Source organism: Cryphonectria parasitica (genome assembly GCF_011745365.1).
Source record: "Cryphonectria parasitica EP155 unplaced genomic scaffold M406scaffold_2, whole genome shotgun sequence".
In the NCBI taxonomy this organism is placed as follows: Eukaryota; Fungi; Ascomycota; class Sordariomycetes; order Diaporthales; family Cryphonectriaceae; genus Cryphonectria; species Cryphonectria parasitica.
Genome location: NW_024468910.1, coordinates 1,348,755 through 1,372,890, shown reverse-complemented (window position 1 = coordinate 1,372,890; position 24,136 = coordinate 1,348,755). Strand labels below are relative to the sequence as shown.

Below are 24,136 nucleotides of genomic sequence, written 5' to 3'. Positions count from 1 at the left end.
ACGAACACAGAAGGAACTGATTTGGCGAGTACAATCGAGGAAGAGCACCAGGAAGGCTCGAGTCCCTTTGACTTTTACGATTGTCGGATGTTCGCCGAACCGGAAGATGACGAGCCGGAGACACAAGAGACTCAGGGTGTGAATGTTGGGCTGGCTATTCTTCACGATGGGTACGGCAAGGATGCTACGGACAACACCGATGTCTCAGCAGGCTTTGCAGCAAGCTTTACGTCGAGTTTCACATCGGTCAGCCGCGAAGATCATCTGCGTCATCAGCCAAAGCCACCACGCAGCCCTCCCTCTCCTTCATCTCGTCGGCTAGCCAAGAAGCGTGTGCCGCCCTAGCAGGGCTGACGGCAGCACCTGACACCTGCATCCTGATGGCACGCTATTTACCCCTGATAACGAAGGGCGGAAAGAAATGCGCCATTATCTCAGAAGCCCTTTGAGGCTACACTCCCCCTCGACCGCTTCGACCGCGCCAGATAGTACCTAAGTGCTCGCCTTCAATTCCACACATCATGTCTATCATCGCTATTTCCTCGATCGGAAGCCGTGATAAGGGAGGAGAAGAGGGGAGAGACACGATGGCAGCGATGGGGAGGACAGGCACCTTTAATTACCCGGGAGCCTAGCACCCTAGCCCTAGAAACAACGGCCGAGGCTCGCCTCAGGAGGGATGGTGCAACAATAGATTGCCTATACCCGGCGGAGTCATGTTTGGTTGGAGGGAGGATCTGTTATTGCGGTATTCCTATGATTGTTTACCTGGCCCTGGATTGGCAGAAATGGGGGTCTATTAGATAAACCCATTAGGAAGAGACATCGGTTGGAGGCTTTCAGAAATCACTTTTCCCTTCAAATTATCTATCATGTCATACCTATCCAGGACCGGCTATTTGATCTCTCAGAATCCTTAAAACTTTCTCAAATAATCTATCCTACTCACCCAGCCGCCGCCTATTATCCACCATGTCAAACATACCTCGGATCTTGCTTACCGCTGATGAGCCACCTATCCACTGGTATGTAAAACCTACTCCTTTCTCATACGTCGGAAGGCACTAACCATGGCCGTACGGATCAGCCCGCTTGAGGGGCTTGAGATTCCCTGTATCCAGTGCCTTAACGATCTAGAGCCGCCTCTCGTCGTCGATCCTAGGGGTTGCACATCACAAAGCATTATACTAATGCAGCTACTGATAGGCCGCCTCCTCCTACCGTGCGACGAGTGTAAGGGCCTTTACAGCTGCCAATATGTATGCATACCCCTATTCAAGTGTTTTTGCGCCTCTGGCTAATGTTGCATCCTCCCAGATCGCTGAAGAAGGTGGTTTGCCGACAGACGCGGCCAGAAGCCTAGCCTTTGTCGCTCGCGAATACTCTTGCAGGAAGGACAGCTTGGAGGTAGGTACGAAAGCTTCCAATTTTCAGCCACTGGCGCCTCAACTCTGTATTAGGCGGTATAATTGTATCAAGTGGTTCCTCTCCAGGCTCAGGCTCCCGCTTAGGCTCGAGCTCTGGGTTGGTCTTGTTCTCTATCGGCCAAGAATACGGATAAAGATGGCTGAGTGGGTATCCAGTTTTTCCGCCGAATCATCTCTTTGTAGCAATTGAAATCGTTCCTTCGTTAATTCCTTGATTTTTTTTCTTTCCAAGTTAACCTGGCATGCTTGACCTTTGTGCATGAGGTTGAAGCCAAAGACCTGGGGAGGAATAGTCTTCGGGAGAAGAATTACCTTGAAATTGCTTAAGTCTTGGCCAAATTCTGTCTCTATCTTTTGCCGAATATCCTTAGAGATACCTATCGATGGCTAAAGTATAGCGTTGAACATTCTTGCCGGTTACTGTTAAGCTAGTCAGTCACTTATTATGTCGAGACTGAAAAATCCGTTAGACCTTGACATACTGGCGGAAGCCTTGACTTCACTCTCGCGGCCACTATATATAGAAGCACGTATAGAAGAAGGGGACCCTGGTTCTGATATGTTGTTGCTCTTGCCAGGTCCACCACTGGACCCGCGTGTTAAGTCGGATGCGATCCCTCCATGGATGGCGTATAAAGAGGAATCAGCAGTCAACACAGGCTCCAAACGCTCAATAGAGCCATCTCCAATGTCTGCTACTAGAGAGTCCAGGGGCTTATAGATCGCGTCGTAATCAGATGTCGTATAACCGTTCATGGTTAGACCTGAAATAACTATCGCCTCCAAGTCTCTCATTATACCGAGCGTGTGGATTTAGAATGATATAAGTAAGATAGGTAGATATGGTGACTGTTAAGAAAGGGGGAAAATCAAGGACGACGGAGGGAAAGCTATTGAAATAGTCTGACACAGAAGCCGCCTGAGTACTCAAACTGCGTGAGCGACCTTAGCGGCCTATGCTATCTGGTGGTTTCGGGATGATTCTACCGTTGGCTGCCTCTCCCTCCCTCACTTTGCCTCCTCTCTTCCCCTGCTGCCGCATCCACCCCCTTTGCCCTTCAAAACTAAGGGGTATGGTTCTAACTAGGGGCCAATGTGACGGAAATACATCCTCCTCTTTCTCGACCCCCTTCGAGAGGCCATGTCACCCTCGTGCAGGGCTACCCACGTGTGTCCTTATCTACTCTGAGATTCGCCTCCATTATCCCTCCGTGGTAGCGTATCGGTTCTTCCGTCATTACAAGCTAGTCCCAGAAGATGTACTCAGCCGGTCAGGCATCCTTGGTTAAAGTCTCAGCTCCATACTATGGGCGATGATGAGGCGACTATCAAGTGGTGGCTGCGACTTAACCCTTGCCAAGCCAACAAGTAGATACATTTCAATTTTCGGCGGGTAAAGGCGCCAAGGGTGTTCGTTACACAGCCTTTACAGCGAAGTCCTTGTCAAGACGCTCGGGGTAAGGGGAAGGGGGGGGGGGGAAGCCGAGAGGATACCAGTTCTTGAGGAATAATCGAGTCGGTGGCACAAGCACGGCTGCCCCTAAGCTAGAATCTGCCTACCTGCGACTTTTTTTTGTAAAGATGGCGCCTTCTGGAATCCCGGAATTTCCTCGTATCGGTTGGACTAGAGTCAAGTAAGCCATGGTATATACTGGCCAGGACCTCCGTGGTATGTCTGAAAGTACTATACTAGCGAGACTTGAACTTTCTGGGCAATTGCAGGATCGTTATATCGTCTTTCATTTGCGACGTCGTTGGTGGGTTATACGCGAGAGGATCAGTTGTTAGCAGTTCGACGACGAACGACGGCCATATATTTTCTCGCTACTCAAAGATATCTGTAACGATAATAACTATCCAAATAGGAGCTGTAGCCGTCAAGACAAGAATGATAACACCCCTTCCGGTCGCGGCCGCCACTCTCACGCCGGCTTTTCGCACGAATTCACGAATCTTCTTTGCTCTACTCTTTAGTGCCTCGTATCCTCGCTTCCCGCGATTTCGCATACTGGCAAACGTCTTGCCTTCTACTGTAGCTGGGCGGTGTGTATCTGAAATGTTGGAGTGATAGGATGGAGGCCTCGGTGAGTATGCGGGAAGGTTATCGATCGTGTTTGCCGTTCCAGGGCGTGTAAACCTTGCGCCACAGGTATTGAAGTTGGCATAGCGGGTTGGACTGTTATCCTGAGTGGTACTCCAAGAAGATATGGTTGTTGTGTCGGTATTGATACTTAGGTGGCTGGCAGCATGCTGGGGAAAGCCTCTGTTTCTCGGCCCTGCCCTTCAGTCAGCACCCACTACGGTGTGTACGGCTCGTATCATCTGCTAAAATCGCCCTCTGTAAGTCTGTAACCAGAAAAGCCGTCTTGAATGTAAACAGCCATTTCGTATTCCTTTTCGAGATAAATGCCGGTGTTGAGAAGGCAAGAATAAAGAGATAGCTTCAAAGCGGATAACCGTCGAGCTATATATCCTGGCTGGTTAATGATCTAGTACCGGCCACACATGTACGGCAGGAAGAGGCTGAGCTTATAGGGCCCAATTTGAGTCTGCCTCGCCCCTTAATCTGACTAGCTGGGGTAGGGTGCGCTCTGTCCCTGACCCGTGGCATCCTAACCCCCAAAGGTCTCCCTCCCAAAAAGCAGGCACGGGTCTCAGTTATGCTCCTCCTCTCCCTCAATGGGGATATATACCTACAAGGCCCTGTCCAGCAGGCGAGCTGTTCGAATGATCCAGCTTGAAGAGCTAAGCTCTGAGAACAATTCGACTGTTCGATGCTCTCACGCAGCCCTTCTCTCCTTCATCTCTTCGGCTAGCCAAGAAGCGGCCCTCGCAAAGCTGACGATCATGGCACGTAACACTTGTATTCTGACGGCGCTATTTACCCCTGCTAGCGAAAGGCGAGACGAAATACACCATTATCTGAGAAGCCCTTCGATGCTACCATTCCCCCTCGGCCGCTTCGACCGCTCGAGTGCTCCTTCAGCCACACATTTCCTCGTTCGTAAGCCGTGAGAAGAGAGGAGAAGAGGGGAGAGAGACTATGGAAAAGTCAAGGGAGGCCGGGCACCTTTAGTTGGATTCAAACAGGGACAAGTAGGGCAAACAAGTATCTAGCAAACTCAGAGCGCATGCTGCATTAAACTGGTGGCTCTTTCTCAACTATATATTATACCGGCAATTAATTCTCCTCTTCATCCCACTTCGATGTTTTCGGTATCTTAGCCTTTTTCTTGGATTTTTTAGCCTTCAAACCAGAGGATATAATTGTACCAAATGATAGTTCCTCAGTATATTCAAGCTCTGGCCCCAGCTCAAGCTCTGGGCTTGGAATACATGCAAGCTCTTCCTCGAGCAGATCCTTAGCCACTTCAGATGCAAGCGTCTCCAGGATTGGCGGAGTTGAAGCTGTATCGTTGCTATCTAGTGCTGCCTGCTCGAATTCGTTGGATATATCATCTAGGTTAGTCAGTAAATGAGAGCAGGTTCCAGGTTCTTGATATCAAGCCTCTGCTATACTGCTAAATTTATTCCCGACAAAACGCCTGCAAGTCTCAGCTCCTTTGCTTAATACTTCGAGCTGCTGCTTCAGCTGCTCTCGCAAAGTCCGATATTCCTCGGACTCCCCGGCCATGGTGCCTAGCAGAGTAGGATCCATCTTATAGACTTTGCTTGGGGATAAAGTATCCTCTAGTATGGACACAAGCTGGATCTCGATGATCTCAACCGCAACATTATCGACAAAGCGCTTCCTAGCAACCTGACAGAAGCAAGCCAGTTATTCGTAAATGCTCTGTTTCATATTGCTAGGATATGTTAGTATGCACCTTGTAATATGCTTTCATACAGTTCAGAGCCTCGATAGCTGCATAGCGATTCATATCTAGCTCAGTAGTCTCTCTCACCAAGGTTTCGATCAGCTCTTCGAGCTTTGAACTATGAAAGCTAGCATGCTGCAGAGTGGAAATGTTGAAAAAGCGTTTTACTACTGCAGCGTACTCAGCTCTCTTTCTATCAGCTCTAATCTTCTGAATTATTTCTGTAAATTCAGCATTATAAGTAATAAAGTGAATAATCTGATATAACTTAACTATATTATTAATATTAGTTTCTAGAGCAGCTAAAATCTCAGCTATTGCTAGTTCAAAGATCTTCTGAATAAGAGCAGCTGAGATTCCAACATCAGCAATATATTCGATAACAAGCCTGAGGAATGTTTTGTACACTTTCTATATGCTGCAAACGTGGTTGCTAGCAAGGCTTTTCCATGAACTGGCTTGATTCTGGAAGAGATCAGCAATGATCATTGGATTGAATAAGCTTGGAAGCTCTCGATCTTTGGATCTGTACATCTTCACTTGTATATGCCTGATGAAGTTGTCTCGGATGAGAAAAGTGATGCTCTCGGATATATACATCACGGATGAGTCACTGGAGCCGAGTATTTGACGGCAATAGCTCTTCCTGCCGAGGTGAGTGCTAAAGTTCCTGTTGAGATTTTGAGCAATGGCCCGGATGCGCTGCTGATAGCTCCGCTCTGTCTCAGCATTCTGAAAAAAAGAATCATGCCAGTTCCCATCGATTGCGCTCTTTACAAGCCGTTGAAAGGATTCACTGATGCACAGTAGATAGAGCCGCTGCTCATCCAGAGTACCTCGAGGCTGGCCTAGCTTCTTCAGCTCGTTCTAGCAAGAGGTGCGCTTAACCTCGATCTCTCGAGCTAGGCTGAGCAGTTCCGACCTGATGTGATTAAGGAGGACTTTGCTCAGGCGATATCGTAACTGCCCAACTCCAAGGATGGACTCGGGCAGCTCCCTCCAGATCCCCTGCGCGAAAAAAGAGTCCTCGAGTGCGTTTCGTTGAGCAAGAGACCCTTTGCTGGTCTCAGAGTCCAAGTTCTTCAGCACGTGCTAGCTCAGACGGAACTCGATCTCTTAATTCCGAGCAAGAGATACATATAATGCCTCGCTCTCCGATCCGATATATAGCATATCAGGCTTTATTATAATGCTGAGGATATGATTTCCAGAAATATCTGCTGTACGAGCTAGCTTCAAAACAACCTGGTTCGCGAAGTTGTTCTTAGCTGAGATCACAGCCAGAATAATGCTTCGAGATTGTTTCATGTAGGATTTAACAATATCTTGGATCAGCTTAACATCTAACGCTATCTGATTCTTAGTTTGTAAATGAATTAGGCCAGAGAGGTTCACGATAGTCAAATAAGAGTGATCAGAACCCGAGATCTCCACTCGAAGGAGGTCCTTAGAGAACGCTTTACCGTGCATCGATATGCCCATAGCACTCTTAGCATCCTCGATTAGATTAGCAAGGCTATTAAAGCCCTCTAGTTCCGCGTAGAAGCCAGCAAGGCCTGCCTTCTCAGAATCGCTGCAAGAGTAATCTGGAACAATTGAAACGCTAATACCAACCCAAGGAGTTTTACATAGAACCAGCTCGATAAGAAAGCAAGTGCAGAGATTGCTTTTAATAGGAAAGGATACGCCTGAAATCGCCTTCAGAACAGAGCTCTTTCCAGACGATTGATCTTCACAAACAATAATCTGAGGAAGAGAAACATAGTGATTAATTTCCTTAGAACGAAGGCTATTGATGGTATCCATCAACTCGATATGCTTCGATGAGGAGAGGCCATTTAAGCCTTCGGATCAAAATGTGGCAAGAACTATTGTAAGTAGTTCAAGGCAGATTGATGATATGTAGAGGAATGCAGTCAGCTCGAGAAAGAGGAGGGAAGGGGGGCCAGGCACTACTTAATGGTGCAGCGGTGCCTAATATGCAATGATGTCTCACACGAATATTTTGGCACTCGGTTCTGAGCTTTTGATTGGTAGCTAAGCGATGTGGCTGCAGGAGGCCTACCATCACGCCAGGTCACCCTGCACCAGGGGGCAGGATAGAAGCATGCCTGGAATGAAAATGTATTATGCAAGTAGATAGCGGTCAATAGAGAGTAGAACACAAAAAACCAAACACAAATGCCAAGCGGCAGAGATTTTCAACGGAGAAAATAAAAATATATTATAAATGTATATATATACATGAGACTAACTAGATGGTTTCGATTGTTTGCGTTTGAGGTTCTGAGCTCGTCTCTTCTGAACTTGATCTGCTATCCGAAGCTTAAAGCTGTGAACCAACTGAACATAATTCCGGAAGTGATCTACAGAATAGAGCTCCACATCCTTGCACTCGTAGCATACGATAAGCTCTCGACGCTGTTCGGTCCGCTCCATTGCTTCCAGATATTGGTCATCAAAGTGATCATTTCTTTTCGTAGGCCGACAGTACTTGAATGTCCGTTCTTCATATATCAGCTGCTCATTACCAGCGCATTCGGAACACTGGTTGGGATGAATCAGGAGAGGAAAGGAATTGCGTATAGGCTTTAACTCGACCTCAGCTTTGATGCGCTTTGACGTGGGATATCCGTCGTCAGCTGGTGGCAGAATGCGTTTGCGCTTGACGGTTTCTCGCTTGCTGCATAGAGCTATATAGCAGTCAACCATCTCAATGCTTAGCTCGATTCTCTCCTCGTTGCTTAAATTCTCAGGTTGGCTGCGGAGGAGCTTGGCCAGCCTTGCACGCTCGGGGATGACAAGATCAATGGCCGGCTCTGTATATTGCTCCACCACTTCCCCTCTTGCTTGCCTTTCGAAGTCCCAGGTTGGGCGATGATAGAAATAGAACTCGCGGTAGTCTTTCACGACCCTTTTCGCACGCTGTTGTTTCTTCGATCGAATGGTATCCGTGAGCTTCCGGATCTCTGTCTCATTCTCCTGGCCGTCGAATCGATACTGGCCCTGCTTCAGCTCCGCTCGCCGCTCCTCAAGTGCAGTGATCTCTGGATCCGGTTGCAAGTTGGCCCACACCTCGGGGGGAACCATGTCTCTCGTGGCGCGGGGATCTCGGGTCAAGCTGACGTGTGCCAACAAACGAAACAACTGGTCCTCCTTTTCATCTTCCAGGAAGCAATTCTGGAAGTCAAACTTCGCATTCTCGTTCAAATAGGCGCAGTGGAATGTGAAAAACCTGGGGTCGTGTCGCATCATCTGATCGCGGACGGCATCCGGTGCATCCCCTAAGAAACAGTGGTTAGCTCGACAAGCGATCTCATCCGAGCCGAATCAACGACATACCATTGGCAGCATTTGCGGCGCCTCTGCGTCCAGCTCTTGGCGTCCATTTCTTCTCAGAGCCCAAATCGAGGCTCTGCCGGCCCATGTTGTCCCTGAGCGTAGCATATAGCATAGCTTCGTCTTCGGAAAGGGTACCGTCACTAGAGACGCGGCGAAAGAATGGGATCTTCTTTTTGGTTTCCTTCCACCGTAACGGAATACACTGCAGGCCGTCTGGAATCCCACTACTAAGCACCGAAGCCGCGCCCTTAATAGACGGCGCGTCGAAGGCATGGTCAGACAGCGCAAGACCGAGGAAGAGAAGGAGAGGGCAGAAGAGTACTTTTTTGGCGGGGAAAAAAAAGAAAATAGTCCTAGAATCCATCAGCATATAATAAGCCTCGCTACGCGAAAAGGGACATACGGTTTTGGCTTATTGTCGCATCCTTTGTGATGGATGAATTTGATCGACATAGCTAGAACACCTCGCCCTGTAACAGGGTGGCGGACAATCATCATGAGGATATCTTCGTAGCAAAGGGCTTTGGGCCGGCCTCGCAGACTAGTCTCTTTTTGTAGCAACAAGCAGACCTTCTTGGAAATATCATCCATTTTTTCCCAGTCCGCCTCATCGTCGTCGTCGGCTACCATGACGCCTTTCCTACCGAAAAGCTTCTCAAGCGATCCATTTTTTGGTGGCTTTCTCTCGTTGTGGACCAACTCCGCAGGACGGACCCCAGTATAGCAGATTATCATGTAGCATCCAGATAAATTGACGCGCTGCCGCTCGGAGGGGAAGATACTGGTATCGTACGCTATATTGAAGATGAGGATAACCTTTAGGGAGTCTACGTTGAGTACCAGCTTGCCATCGATGTTGGGCGCTCGCAGTTCGAAGGTGGGAATCAATACGCGGTCGTGGTACTGCTGGCATGTCAGTAAAGCACACCTAGAGGCCATCCAAAAAAGAGAACGAGAGGGGCTTTTCAAACCTTGTATAACTCCTTGATGTCATTTCGGTCCGTATAGCGACCATTTATAGTCGTATGAAGCTGTTGAAACTGGCGAATATACACCAGCGATGTGCCCCAGGACCTGATTCTGTACCTCTCGCAGACCCAGAGGAAGAAATCTTGCATCGTTGCGCGAGTGATGTTCTTCATCGTCTCTTCCCATTCTCCAACTTTCATCTCGGTACAATACCTGTCGCGGGAGTTAGCAGAGAAGAGGCAGAGGGAAGCTACAGGACACGAACCGAACCCATTTATCAAAGAAGCCGCTCACATTAATCTCGGTTTCAGCAGCATATTTCGGTTTGATGAAAACAACTTTCTCCAGTTGTTTTCGGTGCGCGGCATGCTCCTCGACAGACCATAGTGCCCGCCCGTTGCTCGCGCGATCTTTCGCTTCTCGAGCCGTTACCTGCTGAAGGAAATCGGCATAATGATTTGGGGCACCGCCATTCGAGTCGGGTCGCTTCCGTTTAGCTGTAGCATTTGCTGGCATTCTGGAAGACAATCGATTAGGTTGGCGATTGAGAAGCGGCCAGAGAAAGGATCGAGTCGGGTGACAGGGTCGAGGCTTGAGAACGGGCGGATGGGAATGGTTGCTGGAAGAGAGAGATGATGGGTGCGTATTGGGACCACGAGCTCTTCAGAGAAGAGGGGAGGACCCCGAAACAGGCGGCGCGCGAGGGCATTTTGTAAGCAAGCTCGAGGGGCCGGAAATGGCTCCTCGAAGTCTGACTGTCCTTTCGGTGGTGAGTCGAGGGGTCAAGAAAAGGACCCAAAGACAAGCCCCACGCATCCCAAGACTCCTGGAAACTGTCGGAACGGATCAACTTCCACTGCGGTGGGGTGGTGGGGTCCCAAGCCTTCGGGCGCTGTGCAGGTACACGGTACTTGTTGGGCCCCTGTGCCCCTAGGTGCTGACGCCGCTTAAAACGGCGGGATGCGCCAGCTAAATCCGGCGGCACCAACACCGTATTCGCGGTTTTACGAATAATATTTTATTAAACAATCTTATATCTACATTTTATATATTAAAAATATAAATATGTTTAATTTTTATTTGAGAAAATAAATTTATAATATACGAAATTATTTAAAAGCAAATTGATGCAGCCTCTGAAGAAGGGGGGTAGAAATGGCGGTTTGGCTAACTGGGGTGTCCGGAACTAGGGGGTGTCCGGAAATGGGTGGTTCAACTTACGCCCACGCCCAGTTCACCCTTGCACCCGCTGCCGCGCCATCTCACCCAGTTCGTCGCCACGCACGCCGAGATGCGGCAAGCCGCCCAAAGGCCAGCAGCAGGGGATATTTCGTTATACAAGATGTTCAACCAGACGCCCTATAAGCCATTGCTATATGCCCCCGCAGGCGTATTTATTGAGACGAAAACTGAAAGTGGTAATGCCGCTAACGCCTGTCTCCACCTGGGCCTGTGGGCACCAGCATGATTCAAGAGGGTTTTATATTTCATTGAACTACAACAGTCTTCCCGAGGCAATCATCTAGCCGCTGCTGCTGTCTCATATCTGCCTGTTAACCCCCTTATCCTCGCCAAAGCCGATACCTAGGAGGTGTTCTTTGCCCGTTATAATACGCATACCGTCGGGCCAGCCTATGTTGATATTTCTAGGTCTCTTGGGGAACTGGTAATCTCGCCGCGAGCTATCAGCTCTTGACCGGACTGGCTTCTGCCGGTGGGTAGAGGGCATCGTTGGCTTCTCTGGGTAAAAACTAATATACTTCTGCAATAATTACCCTGCGGCAGGTCCGTGATGTGCATCCTGCCATAATATGGCTTGCCGTCCCAGGCTCCCTTCGCCTTACAATGTATCGCTCTACTACTAAGAAATGCGGAAGAGTGAGGGCCTATAGATCGTTGTCCCATCGCCCTCTGCTGCAAATCGCTCTATATAATATATCGTAGATCTACTTCCCTCCTGACCGGGATCACATTTCTTCTGTTCATTAGTAATTAGATAACACCGACCAATATGGGGTGCATAACTGGGGTGGAGGACGAGCTGTTACTTATGAGTGCTGCTAATACAGCCGATATGCAGTGACGATAGATGTAGGGACGAACGAATAAGATAATGTGCGTGGGAATTCGAGGAGCGCATCTAACTCATCTGACTCTCCGAAACAGTACTTGCGGACATGAAGAATGGAAAAAGAGAGAAAACAAGGGGGCAAGGGAGGTCCAAGACAGGATACAATGACAGAGTATAATCGGACTCCTGCATATCATAGCCCTTGAATAAGGACTTGTCTGCCGCTCTATCGACGCGGTCAGCAAATTCGGACCCCGATCCAGAGGCTCTCATCAGCCAGGTTTCCACCTCATATCTACCATCTATCCGGGAACGACAGGGTAGCTCTTGGTGCCTCATCAAAGATGATAGCTACCTGGGCCTCGCTGATTCGGCGCATGATACTTTCCTCTGTCTCAGCAATATCCAAGTTTCTTGCTTCCTCCTCAGCATCTAGCCCGCTAGTCAGCTCACCCCGCAGCTCATCCAGCTGGGACATGACCTCAGCCCGCAGCTTGGTAAAGTCGTCTCGAAGCACGGCCAGAGAGGCATCGAATCGCTGTTGAAGGCGTTGCTCGAGCTGGGCGATGAGGGCGCGCATGGTGGGATCGACAGTCGAGTCCTGCTTGCCGTCCTCGTCTGGGGTTCCTCGGGTATAGGAACCGCTGGAGCCGCTGCTGTCGGTGCGAAGGCGTTTTTTACCAGGAACATCTGGCCAAACCAAATAATGAGAAGATAGACAAGCAATAACCCCAACAGTACAAACTGCGTATGGAAGACGTACCGGATGTCAGCGCATGAGCGTTAGAAACTGGCTGGCCTTGGACATCGAAATAATCGGGTGGGGGTGGTCTCTCGATATCTTCTGACGTGGCTGTAGTAAGTAAACTCTGTCCCTCGATGACGTGGGCCCCAAGGCCCCAGTAAAGGCTGGCTGTATCGTTGAACTTGGCAAGACTACAGAGTCCTCCTATCTTAGGTTCTGGTGGAACCTGTGTTGGCGTGGCTGCATTGCAGAGCATTTCTAGCTGCTCGATGCTGAGTTTGAGTTTTCTCAGCGGAAAATTAGCGACAAGGGTAAACTGCTTCTGGCTTGCCAGAGAACGAAAGGCAGTATTCCGCTGTTGTGGTGATCGGCTGTCTGGCCGGGGAACGAAATGGACATAGGTGCCCATCGACGGCTGCGGCGCTACGAGGACGGGGGGCTCAGACAGCTCCCACGTAAAAGATAGGACATCCTGCCCGGATATCCGCTCGTGCGAGGCGATAGAGAGAGCACGGATTCGTTCAGGGTGGATGTAGATGAAGATCCTTGACCTTCTCTGGGCTCCGCCGTCGCCATCATCGGGATTATGACGGCGCTTGGCCCCGGTCTTGGGGGGGGGGGGGGTTCCGGAAACAGGATTGGCGCGTGGATCCTGAAGAAGGCACAGTTTACCTTGGGACGCCAGTGCATATCGAGCTCGAGCTGGATTAGATTGTATTCTTTCCAGTTCGCCGTTGCAGAAACTGTTATATTCAAATCCTGCGGCCGTGGCCAGGTCGGGTGGAGATCAGCATCGTGAAGATCAGAGCTCTTCGAGGATGCTGCCCCTGAAGAGGTGGAGCAGGCATCCAGATCATCCTGAGATGGCGGCGGTGGAGACAGAGGATCGTTATGTTGAACAACGGAGTCAGGACTGGTTGGTCTTGCATATGAAGAACGAGGCGAACGAGGCGAGTTGGGCTGCGTCGAGGAACCAGCATGGGCTGGTGGTGACGGCGATGGTGATGCCGTAGAGCTGCCGAGGTGCGACATATTGATACGGGCTGAGCGGAGCAGAAGAGAGAGAATACTGCGATGTAGAGCGCTTGCGAGAAATTAGCATAGATGCGTATGGAGATAGAAGAGGGACAAGGAAAAGGGGCCCAGAAGATCCCACCCGCCCAGGCTTTCTTCTCTTAGATGTATTCTGAAATCGAGAGGAGCAGCCTTGACTCCGATTGAGAGCGTCGACGCGTCGATCCAGGATTGATGGGAATGGTAGGCGTGATGGGGAAAAGATAGGCCAGAAGGGATGGAAACAAGAGGGCGCACAACAAATCGTCTCTTCCTACCCTGTGTAGCACCGCAAGATCCAGTTTCACGCGAGAGAACACATCCAGGGTCTTTCGGCGGCCGTGGGCGCTCGAGTAGAAGCCTGTAGAATGATGTGGTTGTGAGCACCGGCTTGCACCAGCCCGAACGCAAGGTAGGAGAAGGTTCTTCGTTGTGTGGTAGAGATGTTGTAATGTGGTGGTTGCGGTGGTGGTGTAAAAGCAAGGGGCTGGCTGGTAGTTGGGGAAATGAGGGGATATAAAATTGCTGCATCCTCCCTGCTGACTCAGCTCACTCCATGAAGGGACCCGATGTAGACAAGGATTACGTAGCCCAGGGTTAGGGGCTACAGGGGCGGATCGTTCGAAGCCGCCAACGTCATTGGACAAAAACATATCTCGCACGCAACAATTAAACGCTAGAGCGCGTGCCCTCACCGTCTTTGAGGCCACCGCCTAGTGTTGGATCTAGCCGCCTGGTTTCTTTATCCGTTCCGTAGCCTTTGGCCTGTTTCTTGACTTGTATGTTGGATGAGTTATAATACTAACAAAATTTCAAAAAATTTGTATTTTACTATGTATAAGACTGAAAAAAAAAAATCCATTTTATAGCTATTAAAAATTATTATAGGTTTCGTATAGAAAATTTTGTTATATCTTTATTAGTTATCTAATTAGTTCTAATTCAAATCATTGATTTGTATAAGAAAATTATTAGAACACCTGATACGAAAGCTAAGCGAAATCACAATAACATAAGCAGAAAACAGGCTTGAAGAGATAGCTAGTAGATCTCTGATTGTATCAAGACTAATTCTTGCTGAGTACAAGAACAAAATTGAAAAGGTGTAATAAGCGCACTGCAATATCCGAAGATCTAAAGTATACAAAGAGTTTATGCTAACAAGAGCAGTATCAAAATAGAATTTACTAAATACAGAAATATAACTGAGTAATCCGTATAAGTACTAATCATTCGCCTTTAGAGCTATTCAAGTATATAATAAATAAATACTTAGATTGATAACTGAAGAGCTATATTCTGATAGTTTATCTAGTAATAATGAATATATTCTTATATATTCAGCTTTTTAGTATGAGTTGATAGAGTTGATTATTAATTTCTTTAATTAGTTAATAGAATTAATTATTAATTTCTTTAATTATATAATTATTATAATTCTAATTCTAGTTATATAATTCTAATTTATATTCTTTTATAAGCTAGTATTGCATTTCTAGCATTGAAGAATTTGCTTCTGAATAATATGCTACTTCTCTGTTATAATCTGCATACTGAATAAATTATAATATTATCATTCTTTTATTAATTATTATTTCTAATAATCTTCTATAAGTTTTCTATTATTTCCTTATTGCATTATTATGCTTTTCTAATTAAAATATTCAGTAGAGTTGAAAAACTGAAATCTTTTAATTCTTATTCTAATAAATTAAAATAGAAGAAATTTCTTTATTCTATTATTCTTTCTAAGACTGTTAATATAATTTCTTATTCTTTCTGTAATATATAAAATCTAAAGTTTTATTAAATATTTTCTGAGAATTCTTCTTATTATGCTGAATATATACATTATTAGCATTTCAAATGTAATATTCTTGAATTAATAAATTCGTTAAATCTCCTTTATATCTCTTCTTAGTATCAAAAACTAGAAAATGAGATTAAAGATTTCGAGAAGAAGTACTGGATTCTTAATATAAAGATTAGCTGCATGCAAGCTTAAAAGAGAATATAAAGGGAAAAGATAGCGTAAACTATTTGTTATAAGTTAATAAATCTTTAAGATTTGAAATACTTGAAAGCAGAAGAAGCTAAGGCTAAGCGAGCTTATGCTGCTGCTGAGATATAGTTTGTAATAGCTAAGAGATCTGCTATTGCTAGTACAGATTTCTTTCTTAAAAGATTTAATTGGAATTTTGTGAATATAGAGAATAATATAATAAACTAGTTTAGTTTTCTAAAGAGTAAAGCTTCTGAAGCTTCTAGATTTCAGTTCGAAGTAAAGTAATCATTTTAGATACTAGTTTTTTTCTTTTAATACTTAGCTATTTTTTCTTAAATATTTTCAATATTTTCTTATAATTCCTATAAATTCTTACTTGCTAAATAATCTTTTTATTTAATAAGATATTCTTATATATTATTTATACTTTTATATTTGAAAATCTTTTCAATCTTATATTCTAATTTATTATTTTCTATTTCTGCTATATTATTTATTAATATTTTCTATATTGCTAGTTCTAATAATAAGATATAAAAAACTAAATATATTTTTATTTTATAAAATAATATTAGTTTATAATTAATTAAAGAAATTTATTGCAAGATTTTAAATAATTCTAACTTCTTATAATTAAGTTTATTATTAAGCTTAGTTATTTTAATATTTTTCTAAAGTAGATAAGCTTTATTTTTCTTCTATAGAATTAGTTTTTCAATTCTTTTAGAATTTGTATATTATATTATTTATTTCTGAATAAATTATAATTCTAATTGAAATTCTTTCTAAACTTTCTTAATTTTCTTAACTTTCTTATTTGCAGCTTTTATATCTACTTCTAGCAGTATTTTATAATAAGCTATTAAATTATATTTATAAAATGCAAAGAATAGCAATTTCTTTATTATACTTATATCTATATTATTATAAGCAAACTATATAAGAAATAACAAATTAATCCAATTTGTTATAACTCATTCAACATGCAGGTTACAGGATAGGCCCCGCCAACAAAGGGACCAGGTGTTACGATCCAACGCCGGACACCAGGCAGAATTACATAACCCAGAGTTAGGGTTGTTAAGAAGGGAGGATCGCTAGGCTCGCCAGCAATCCCAGCGAGCCTCATACCTTGGATCGCTAAGCTCGCTAACGATCCCAGCGAGCCTTATACCTTGGATCGCTAAGCTCGCCAGCGATTCCAGCGATTCATACTGAAGAGCAGGATATATAACTATACATTCATTACCATTAGATAGATTCAGTATATAGCTCTTCAGTTATTAATCTAAGTATTAGATTACTCTCTTACTCTAATAGCTTCAAAAGCAGTGAATATTTGTACAATTATTCATTGTATTTCTATATTCAAAGCTTATACTTAGTACTGCTCTTGTTAGTATAAATTCTTTATATACTTTGGAATCTTCGAATTACTGCAATACTTATTATATTTTAATAATTTTTGTTCAAGAATAGTTCAGTATTATTCTCTTAAGCAATATGAAATACAATAGCTTTTCAGAAATTCTCTTTATTCTTATATGCTTCTACTTAGAAAGAACTAATTAATCAGATATACTAGCTTATTCAGCATATTTAGGATCTGTGCAACTAATAGCAAACTTAGAGTGCTACTATTACTAATTAGCAAGCTTAGCTAGCTTAATAAGCTTAGCAGATATAGTTTATCTTTATAATTATTAGTAATACTGAGAAAGTATACAAAATGAATAAGCTTGCTATATATAATAGCAATTAAAAGATACTATATGAATTTCTTATCTACTGCAGAGCATACTTTTTGCATTATTGTTATGACCCATCCAACATGCAGGTCACGGAACAGGTCACGAGTAACAAGGACCAGGTGTCAAGAACCCAACGTTCTGACTAAAACATTGATTACACAACTCAGGGTTAGGGTTACGACAGGGATGGATCACTGGATCATTAGATGATCCAGTGAACCTGGATCACCTGAATCAGTAGTGAGCCAAGGTAAGCCATACTGAAGAGCCGGATATATAAGAACATGTTCATTACCATTAGATAGATACAGTACATAGCTCTTCAGTTGTCAATCTAAGTATCAGATTACTCTCTTACTCTGATAGCCCCAAAGGCAGTGAACACTTGCACAGTTACTCAGTTGTGTTCCGTATTCAAGGCCTGTACTTGGCACCGCTCTTGTTAGCATAAAACTCTTCGTGTACTTAGGAATCTTCGGATTGCTGCAGTGCTCATTACAATTATGCAACTCAGTTTACTAAGGAATCTAAGAAAACTATTCTTATAAGAACTCATTTTAAAAAGAATATTCTTATTTAATACAAGCTTTCTCTATATAATTACTTGAAGCATTAGAATAATTCCAATATATATATTTAGAATATTAAGAATATATTTAATTTCTTTAAAAGCTTTAAAAAAGCTTTTAAAGAAATCTTTAGCAATTTTAATAAAGAATGTATTATAGCTTAGCAACTTATGAATCTTAAGCAGACTAAGTTAGCTTCTGCTTATATAATTAGATTTAAGCAATTCTTAGCAAGATTTCTATAGAAGAATAAAAATCTTATAAAATATTATTATAAGAAATTTAAGAATAATATTAAGAATAAGATTTTTAAGCAGAATTAGCTAGAGAATTTTGTAATATTCTCTAATTAAGCAATCTGCATTAATAATTGTTTGTATAAATAATAAATAAAGAAATTCAGAAAGAAAGAAAGCTAGATTTGAAGATTTCTAGCTAATATAAGCAAAAAACTTTAATATAAAAATAATAATTAATATAGCAGTATAGCTTAGAGCAGCACTATATATACTAATTCTATAAAACTTAATACAGCTAATAAGCAGTATAGCAAGAGAAATAATATTACTTACTATAACTGCAATAAATAGGAATATATATTATACAACTGCTATTAATTTCGAAAGAACAAATAGCAACTAATTCAGAAAGAATGTTAAGTAAATATTGCTTAGCAATAGAAATCTAATCAATTAAGCAAAAACATTCTCTTGAAGCAAGTATTGAATTCTATTAATTATAGAAATCTTAGCTGGATATTCTGCTATAATAATAACTGCTTAATATACTTCTTAAGTAAGAAAGGCTTAGAATAGTTCTTTTAGAAATCTAGGCGCTATAAGCAGATAGTAATAAAAGAGCAAGAGTATACGCTTAGCATAATTATAAGTAGCAGCAACTTGAATTATTTCAATATTACTAAATAAAGCATTTAAGTATTAAAGGAAGAACTTAGTAATAATATTCTTTATTATTTCTTATTATTTATACTAAGCATTATAACTCGGAATATAAATAAGGAATAGTATTCTCTTAGCTATTAATATAAATACTTAGATAATACTGAAAATATTTTTTAAATAACAGAAGAATTAAGCTAGAATAAATAACTTAGCAATTTACTAGAATCTTCTGTAAATAGCGAACCCGATAGCTTTACAGAAGTTCAGAAAGAAAGATTTCCCTTCAGCATTGAATGGAATAAGAGAATAATATGAATTAAATATCTCGTTTATGGAATAGAGCTAGAGAAGCTCTTTATCTGCATTCTCTTGCAAAATATTAAGGTATAATAAGATGAAGATTTTCGAATCAGCTTACTTTACAATCTATACTACAAGCTAGCATGGATCTTCTATGCTTATTATAGCTGCAGAGTATATTTCTTAGAAAAGATATAATATAAATAGTTTCTTATTAGAGAATTAGAATAAATTCTTTAAGCTATTAAGAAGCAAGAGCTTCGCTTTAGAGAAGTTCTTAATAGATAGCATAATAATGCATATATTGAGCTACTAGATAACTGCTTTAGGCAATGCATGAATAAGAAAATAGAATAGTAGCAATATAGAATGATACTCTGTATAATTTATATTAATAATAAGATTTGTAACTAGCATTAATAGAAAAAAGATTAAGAATAATGATAATACGAGCAAAAGCAAGCTAAAAAGCTTGCTTAAGAGGCAGCAAAGCAAGCTTAGAAGAAGAATAAATAGTTTTCAATAATTTCAAAAGGATAGGATTGCTTGTAAAGGAATTGCAGATAATCAGACTGGAATAGTTTCTATATAAAGCTTTTAAAGCAGATTATGCTTATATCAAGCTTAATATATACATTTAAGAATATAAGTATAGCGCATTATTGGATAGTAATACTTAGAGAAACTTTATATTTCCATATATTATTAATTAAGTATAACTACAATAGAAATAGAAGAAGCAGCTATATACTTTCAGCATTATAAAAGAATAATCTGTTGCATATAACTAAGAAGTAATCAATAAGGAGACTGATTATTTACTTGTCTTAATTCAAGAATATATGATCAGAGTTTTCTTTAATATTATGAATATAGCATAGTATAAGCTAATTATAGAGCTTTTATAGCTTAAGGAGTACAATTCTCGAATCAATTGAATTACTAGCTAGATCTCATGGAAATAAGCTATACTTAGAGAAATAGTTGCAATCAACGATGTAGGATGAAAGTTAGTTATTGAAGAATACTCGGAAAAAAAAGCTTTAAATAACTTTATATATATCTCCAAGCTAGCAGAGCTAGCAGCTCAAGAAGAAGGATCTAGTAATAAGCAGACTTAAATAATGCTAGAGTATCAACAGATTAGCAAAACAATAGAAGCGAGATTCTTAGCAAGTTAGTCTGCTCTGGAGCAATAAAGAAAAGCTTCAGAATATAAATTGTGGATTCATACGAGAAAAACCTCGAAATCAGGCTCTTGAGCGATCAGTTCGGCTTGGAGTGAATACTCAAGGCTTTCAAAAACGCTATCAAAAACAATAGATGAAAAGAAGCATGCTTAACAGTATCTACTGTTCCTCCAGATAGCAGAAACAGTATATGAATCAGAACTAATACTTGCAAGCATACTATAAGAATATTACAAATTCAAGAAATTATTCTAAGAAGAATTAAATACAGGATTATCAGAATATAGCTTATATAATTACGAAATTCTATTATAAGAAGGAAAACAGCCTAAGTTCTTTTCTATTTATAAACTAAATAAGATATAATTAGAAATATTTAGAAAGTATTTTAATAAGAATCTTAAGAAGAAATATATATAATTATTGCAATTATTAGCAGAATATCTTATTCTGTTTATATTTAAAAAGAATAGCAAGCTCAAGCTATATATTGATTATAGATAACTTAATAATATTATAATTAAAAACTAATATCTATTGCTACTTATTAAGGAATTGTAAAATAGATTATAAGAAGTATAGTAGTTTACAGCTCTAAACTTGAAAGAAGCTTACAATCTAATTAGAATAAAGGAAGAAGAAGAATAAAAAACTACTTTCAGAATATGCTATAGATATTACGAATATTTAATTATGCTTTTCAGTTTAATGAATGCTTTAGCTTTATTTCAAGAAATGATTAATTATATTCTATATAAGCATCTAGATTAATTTATTATTATATATTTTAATAATATTCTTATTTATTCTTGAATACTGAAGGAATATAAGGAATATATAAAAATAGTATTGCAAATGCTTCAAAATGCAAAATTTCTTATAAAACTTGCAAAAAGCTATTTTTATATATAAAAAGTTAATTATCTCGGATTCATAATTAAGCTAGAATGTATTAAGCTATAGAAAGATAAGATAAAAGCTGTTAGAAATTAGCTAATTCCCAGGAATATTAGAAATATTAGATCTTTTCTTGAATATATTAATTTCTACAAGCAGTTTATTAAAAACTATAGCTAGATTATATATTCTCTTATAAATCTTACTAAAAAGAAGCAGCTTTTCAAATAAACTTTCAAAGCATAAGAAGCTTTCAATAAGATTATTAAGTATATTATCTTAGAACTAATTCTATATAAAGCAGATTCTTATAAATCTTTTAAAATTGAAACTGATATATTGGAATATATATTTAGGGAATAACTTAGTTAGCAAGATGATTAAGAGCGCTTAAGAATTGTAAGCAACTTTTCAAGAAAGTTGAATAGCTTAGAAGTTAATTATAAAATCCCAGATTAGAAACTTATAGCAATAGTAAAGACTTTTGAGAAATAATAATATTATCTTATTAGTATATAGCATCTGATTATAGTTTACTCGGATTATAAGAATCTGATTATATTTATAATGATTAAAGTTTTGAATAAGTAATAAGTTAGATAGATAGAATTTCTTTTACAGTTTGATTTTAGAATTATATACTGCAAGAGCTTAGAAAATGAATAAGCAGATGCTTTTAGCAGAAGATTAGATTATTGAAATATAGATTTCTTAGATATATAGAATATCTTTGCTTAAAATAAGTTAGAGAATCTTATTAATGCATATAAAGAGCTAAATGCTGCTTTTAGAATTGAATTCTTAGAAAAGAATTCAGAATCAATAATTCTAAATAAATAAGATAATTATATTAAGAATATATATAATGCATCAGTATATGAATATTAGAGAGTTAAGATAATCTATAAATATATTAGAAGATATTAAAGCTTATTAAGCCTTAGAAAAAGAATTAAGAATATTCTATAATAATACAATAGCTATAAGAAAAATAAAGCAGAAAGATATAAGCTTTATAAACTACTATACTTCTTATTAATACTTATAACTATTTAGCAATTTATTAATCTAAATTTTATTATTAAGCTATTTTTCTTATAAAAATTCTTAATTAAAGTATAATATAATAGCATTCTAATAGTAGTTTGCAGACTAAGCAAGTATGCTTATTTTCTTCTCTATAAGAAAAGTAGTATAGCAGAAGAATTTGTATATACATTCCTTAGAATAATTATTGCTAATTATAGTATGCTAGAAGAAGTAATCTCTAATAGAAACAGAAAATTCAATTCAAAGTTTTAAACTTTGCTTATGAAATAGCTTAGAATATACTATAGAATATTTATAGTATTTTACTTACAAACAGATGAATAGATAGAAAGAATGAATTAGATTGTTGAATAGTATTTTCAATACTATATTAATCAGAAATAGAATAATTAGATTAATTTATTGCTTTTTATATAGTTTGCTTATAATAGTACAGATATAAGTATAATAAAGAAATTATTATTCTTTATACTTTATAAATATAATCTAATAGCTTATTACAAAGTATTGCTAGAAGTAAATACAGAAGCTGTAGATAAAAGAATTAAGAAGATTAAGAAAGTTTAGAAGGAATTCTAGTTAGAATTACAATTTATTTAGGAATAAATGATACAATATACAAATTCTAAAAGGATTAAGAGATTAATTCCATAGAAGAGAAACAAGATTTACTTACTTCGAAAAAATATTAAAACAATTAAATCTAGCAACAAATTCGATTATAAGAAGTTAGAATTATTCAGAATCTTGCAATAAATTTTCTCAGTTAATTATAAGTTAGTATTATCTTATAAGATGAGAATATACTCAGTTTTCCATATTTTACTGCTAGAACTAGCAGTATGGAAAATATTAGCAAATAATACAGCAGAAATAGAAAATGATGAACTAGAATATAAGATAGAGAAGATTCTCAAGCATAGAAGTATAAATAGCATAAGGGAATATCTTATCAAATGGAAAGATTACTTAGCAAGCAAGAATTCATGAAAATTACAGAAAAATATCAAAAATGCTTAGGAAAAAATAGCTGAGTATTGGAAAAGAAAAGAAACTAGCACTTAAAACAATTGCTCTGCTCCAAACTGAAACCCAGGAATCTCAGAAATCTTACTCTCCAGTGAACCAGAACTAGGGCGCCGTCGCCCTCGAAAGAAAAAGGGACAAACAGCTGCCGAAGCAATGGGCAAGGGCTCGTGCAACCCAAGCGTGCCTGTACAGATGAGGACAGCAAACTAAGGCCACACGGGCGCAAGAACAGGGTGAAAAACCTGTCTTAGACCTGTCCAAAGGGTTCAAAATTGAAAAGAAGAGAAAGGATGCTTCATTGTTGCTTATAGCTAAAGAATTTGAAAAGTGGGTGGTATCCTTTATATGTATGAGAACCCTTGACCCACTGTACTCCACGTCCCACGGACTACCACCCTGGCCACCACAACACTAGAAAACCTAATTAGTTTATTACAAAGCTTTTCAAATTCATAGAATTCCAATTAAAACTCTTAAAAGAAAAATCTCTAGCTATAATAGCAGATTTCTTAGCTATTTGTTATGACTCATCCAACATGCAGGTCACAGAACAGGCTCCGCTAACAAAGGGACCAGGTGTCACAACCCAACATCGGATACCCGGCAGGATTACGTAATCCAGGGTTAGGATTGTAAAGAAGGGAGGATTGCTAAGCTCGCCAGCAATCCCAGCGAGCCTCACACCTTGAATCGCTAAGCTCGCCAGCAACCCCAACGAGCCATACTGAAGAGCTGAATATATAATCACACGTTCATTGCCATTAGATAGATTCAGTACATAGCTCTTCAGTTATCAATCTAAGTATTCAGTCTTATATACTGAGTAGCTCCAAAAGCAGTGAATACTTGCATTGCTTATCAGAACTTGTACAGTTTCATATTTAAGAACTTGATACTTTGATACTGCTCTTGTTAGCATAAATCTCTTGTATATTTTGAAATCTTCGGATTGCTGCAGTGCTTATTACATTTTGATAATTCTTGTTTAAGAACAGTTTAGTATTACTTCTTGAGCAAT

General features: G+C 40.2%; 5 protein-coding genes across 5 annotated transcripts; 1 reads left to right on the top strand and 4 right to left on the bottom strand.

The window, feature by feature from the left end:
• Positions 1-1,794: 1,794 nt before the first annotated feature.
• M406DRAFT_71409 (uncharacterized protein) lies at positions 1,795-2,183 on the bottom strand (the record flags this gene model as incomplete). Its single annotated transcript, XM_040925430.1, has 2 exons — positions 1,795-1,847; positions 1,910-2,183. The coding sequence occupies 2 exons, from the start codon at positions 2,181-2,183 to the stop codon at positions 1,795-1,797; spliced, it is 327 nt and encodes a 108-aa protein (XP_040779332.1).
• Positions 2,184-3,008: 825 nt separating this feature from the next.
• On the top strand, positions 3,009-3,846 carry M406DRAFT_71408 (uncharacterized protein; the record flags this gene model as incomplete). Its single annotated transcript, XM_040925429.1, has 5 exons — positions 3,009-3,061; positions 3,150-3,184; positions 3,293-3,470; positions 3,674-3,767; positions 3,808-3,846. 5 exons carry the CDS (start codon positions 3,009-3,011, stop codon positions 3,844-3,846), a joined length of 399 nt encoding a protein of 132 aa, XP_040779331.1.
• Positions 3,847-4,929: 1,083 nt separating this feature from the next.
• Positions 4,930-7,313, bottom strand: M406DRAFT_336893 (uncharacterized protein; the record flags this gene model as incomplete). The annotated part of the gene is made up of 7 exons (XM_040921193.1): positions 4,930-5,187; positions 5,255-5,517; positions 5,701-6,088; positions 6,134-6,337; positions 6,383-6,883; positions 6,932-7,089; positions 7,244-7,313. 7 exons carry the CDS (start codon positions 7,311-7,313, stop codon positions 4,930-4,932), a joined length of 1,842 nt encoding a protein of 613 aa, XP_040779330.1.
• A 182-nt stretch (positions 7,314-7,495) lies between these two features.
• Positions 7,496-9,771, bottom strand: M406DRAFT_250781 (uncharacterized protein; the record flags this gene model as incomplete). Its single annotated transcript, XM_040916719.1, has 4 exons — positions 7,496-8,529; positions 8,588-8,940; positions 8,991-9,490; positions 9,559-9,771. Coding segments are annotated over 4 exons (2,100 nt in total), but the record flags the coding sequence as incomplete, so codon positions are not given.
• Positions 9,772-13,112: 3,341 nt separating this feature from the next.
• M406DRAFT_320852 (uncharacterized protein) lies at positions 13,113-13,874 on the bottom strand. The gene has a single exon (XM_040919443.1). It carries the CDS (start codon positions 13,472-13,474, stop codon positions 13,280-13,282), a length of 195 nt encoding a protein of 64 aa, XP_040779328.1. The 5' UTR covers positions 13,475-13,874; the 3' UTR covers positions 13,113-13,279.
• Positions 13,875-24,136: the final 10,262 nt, after the last annotated feature.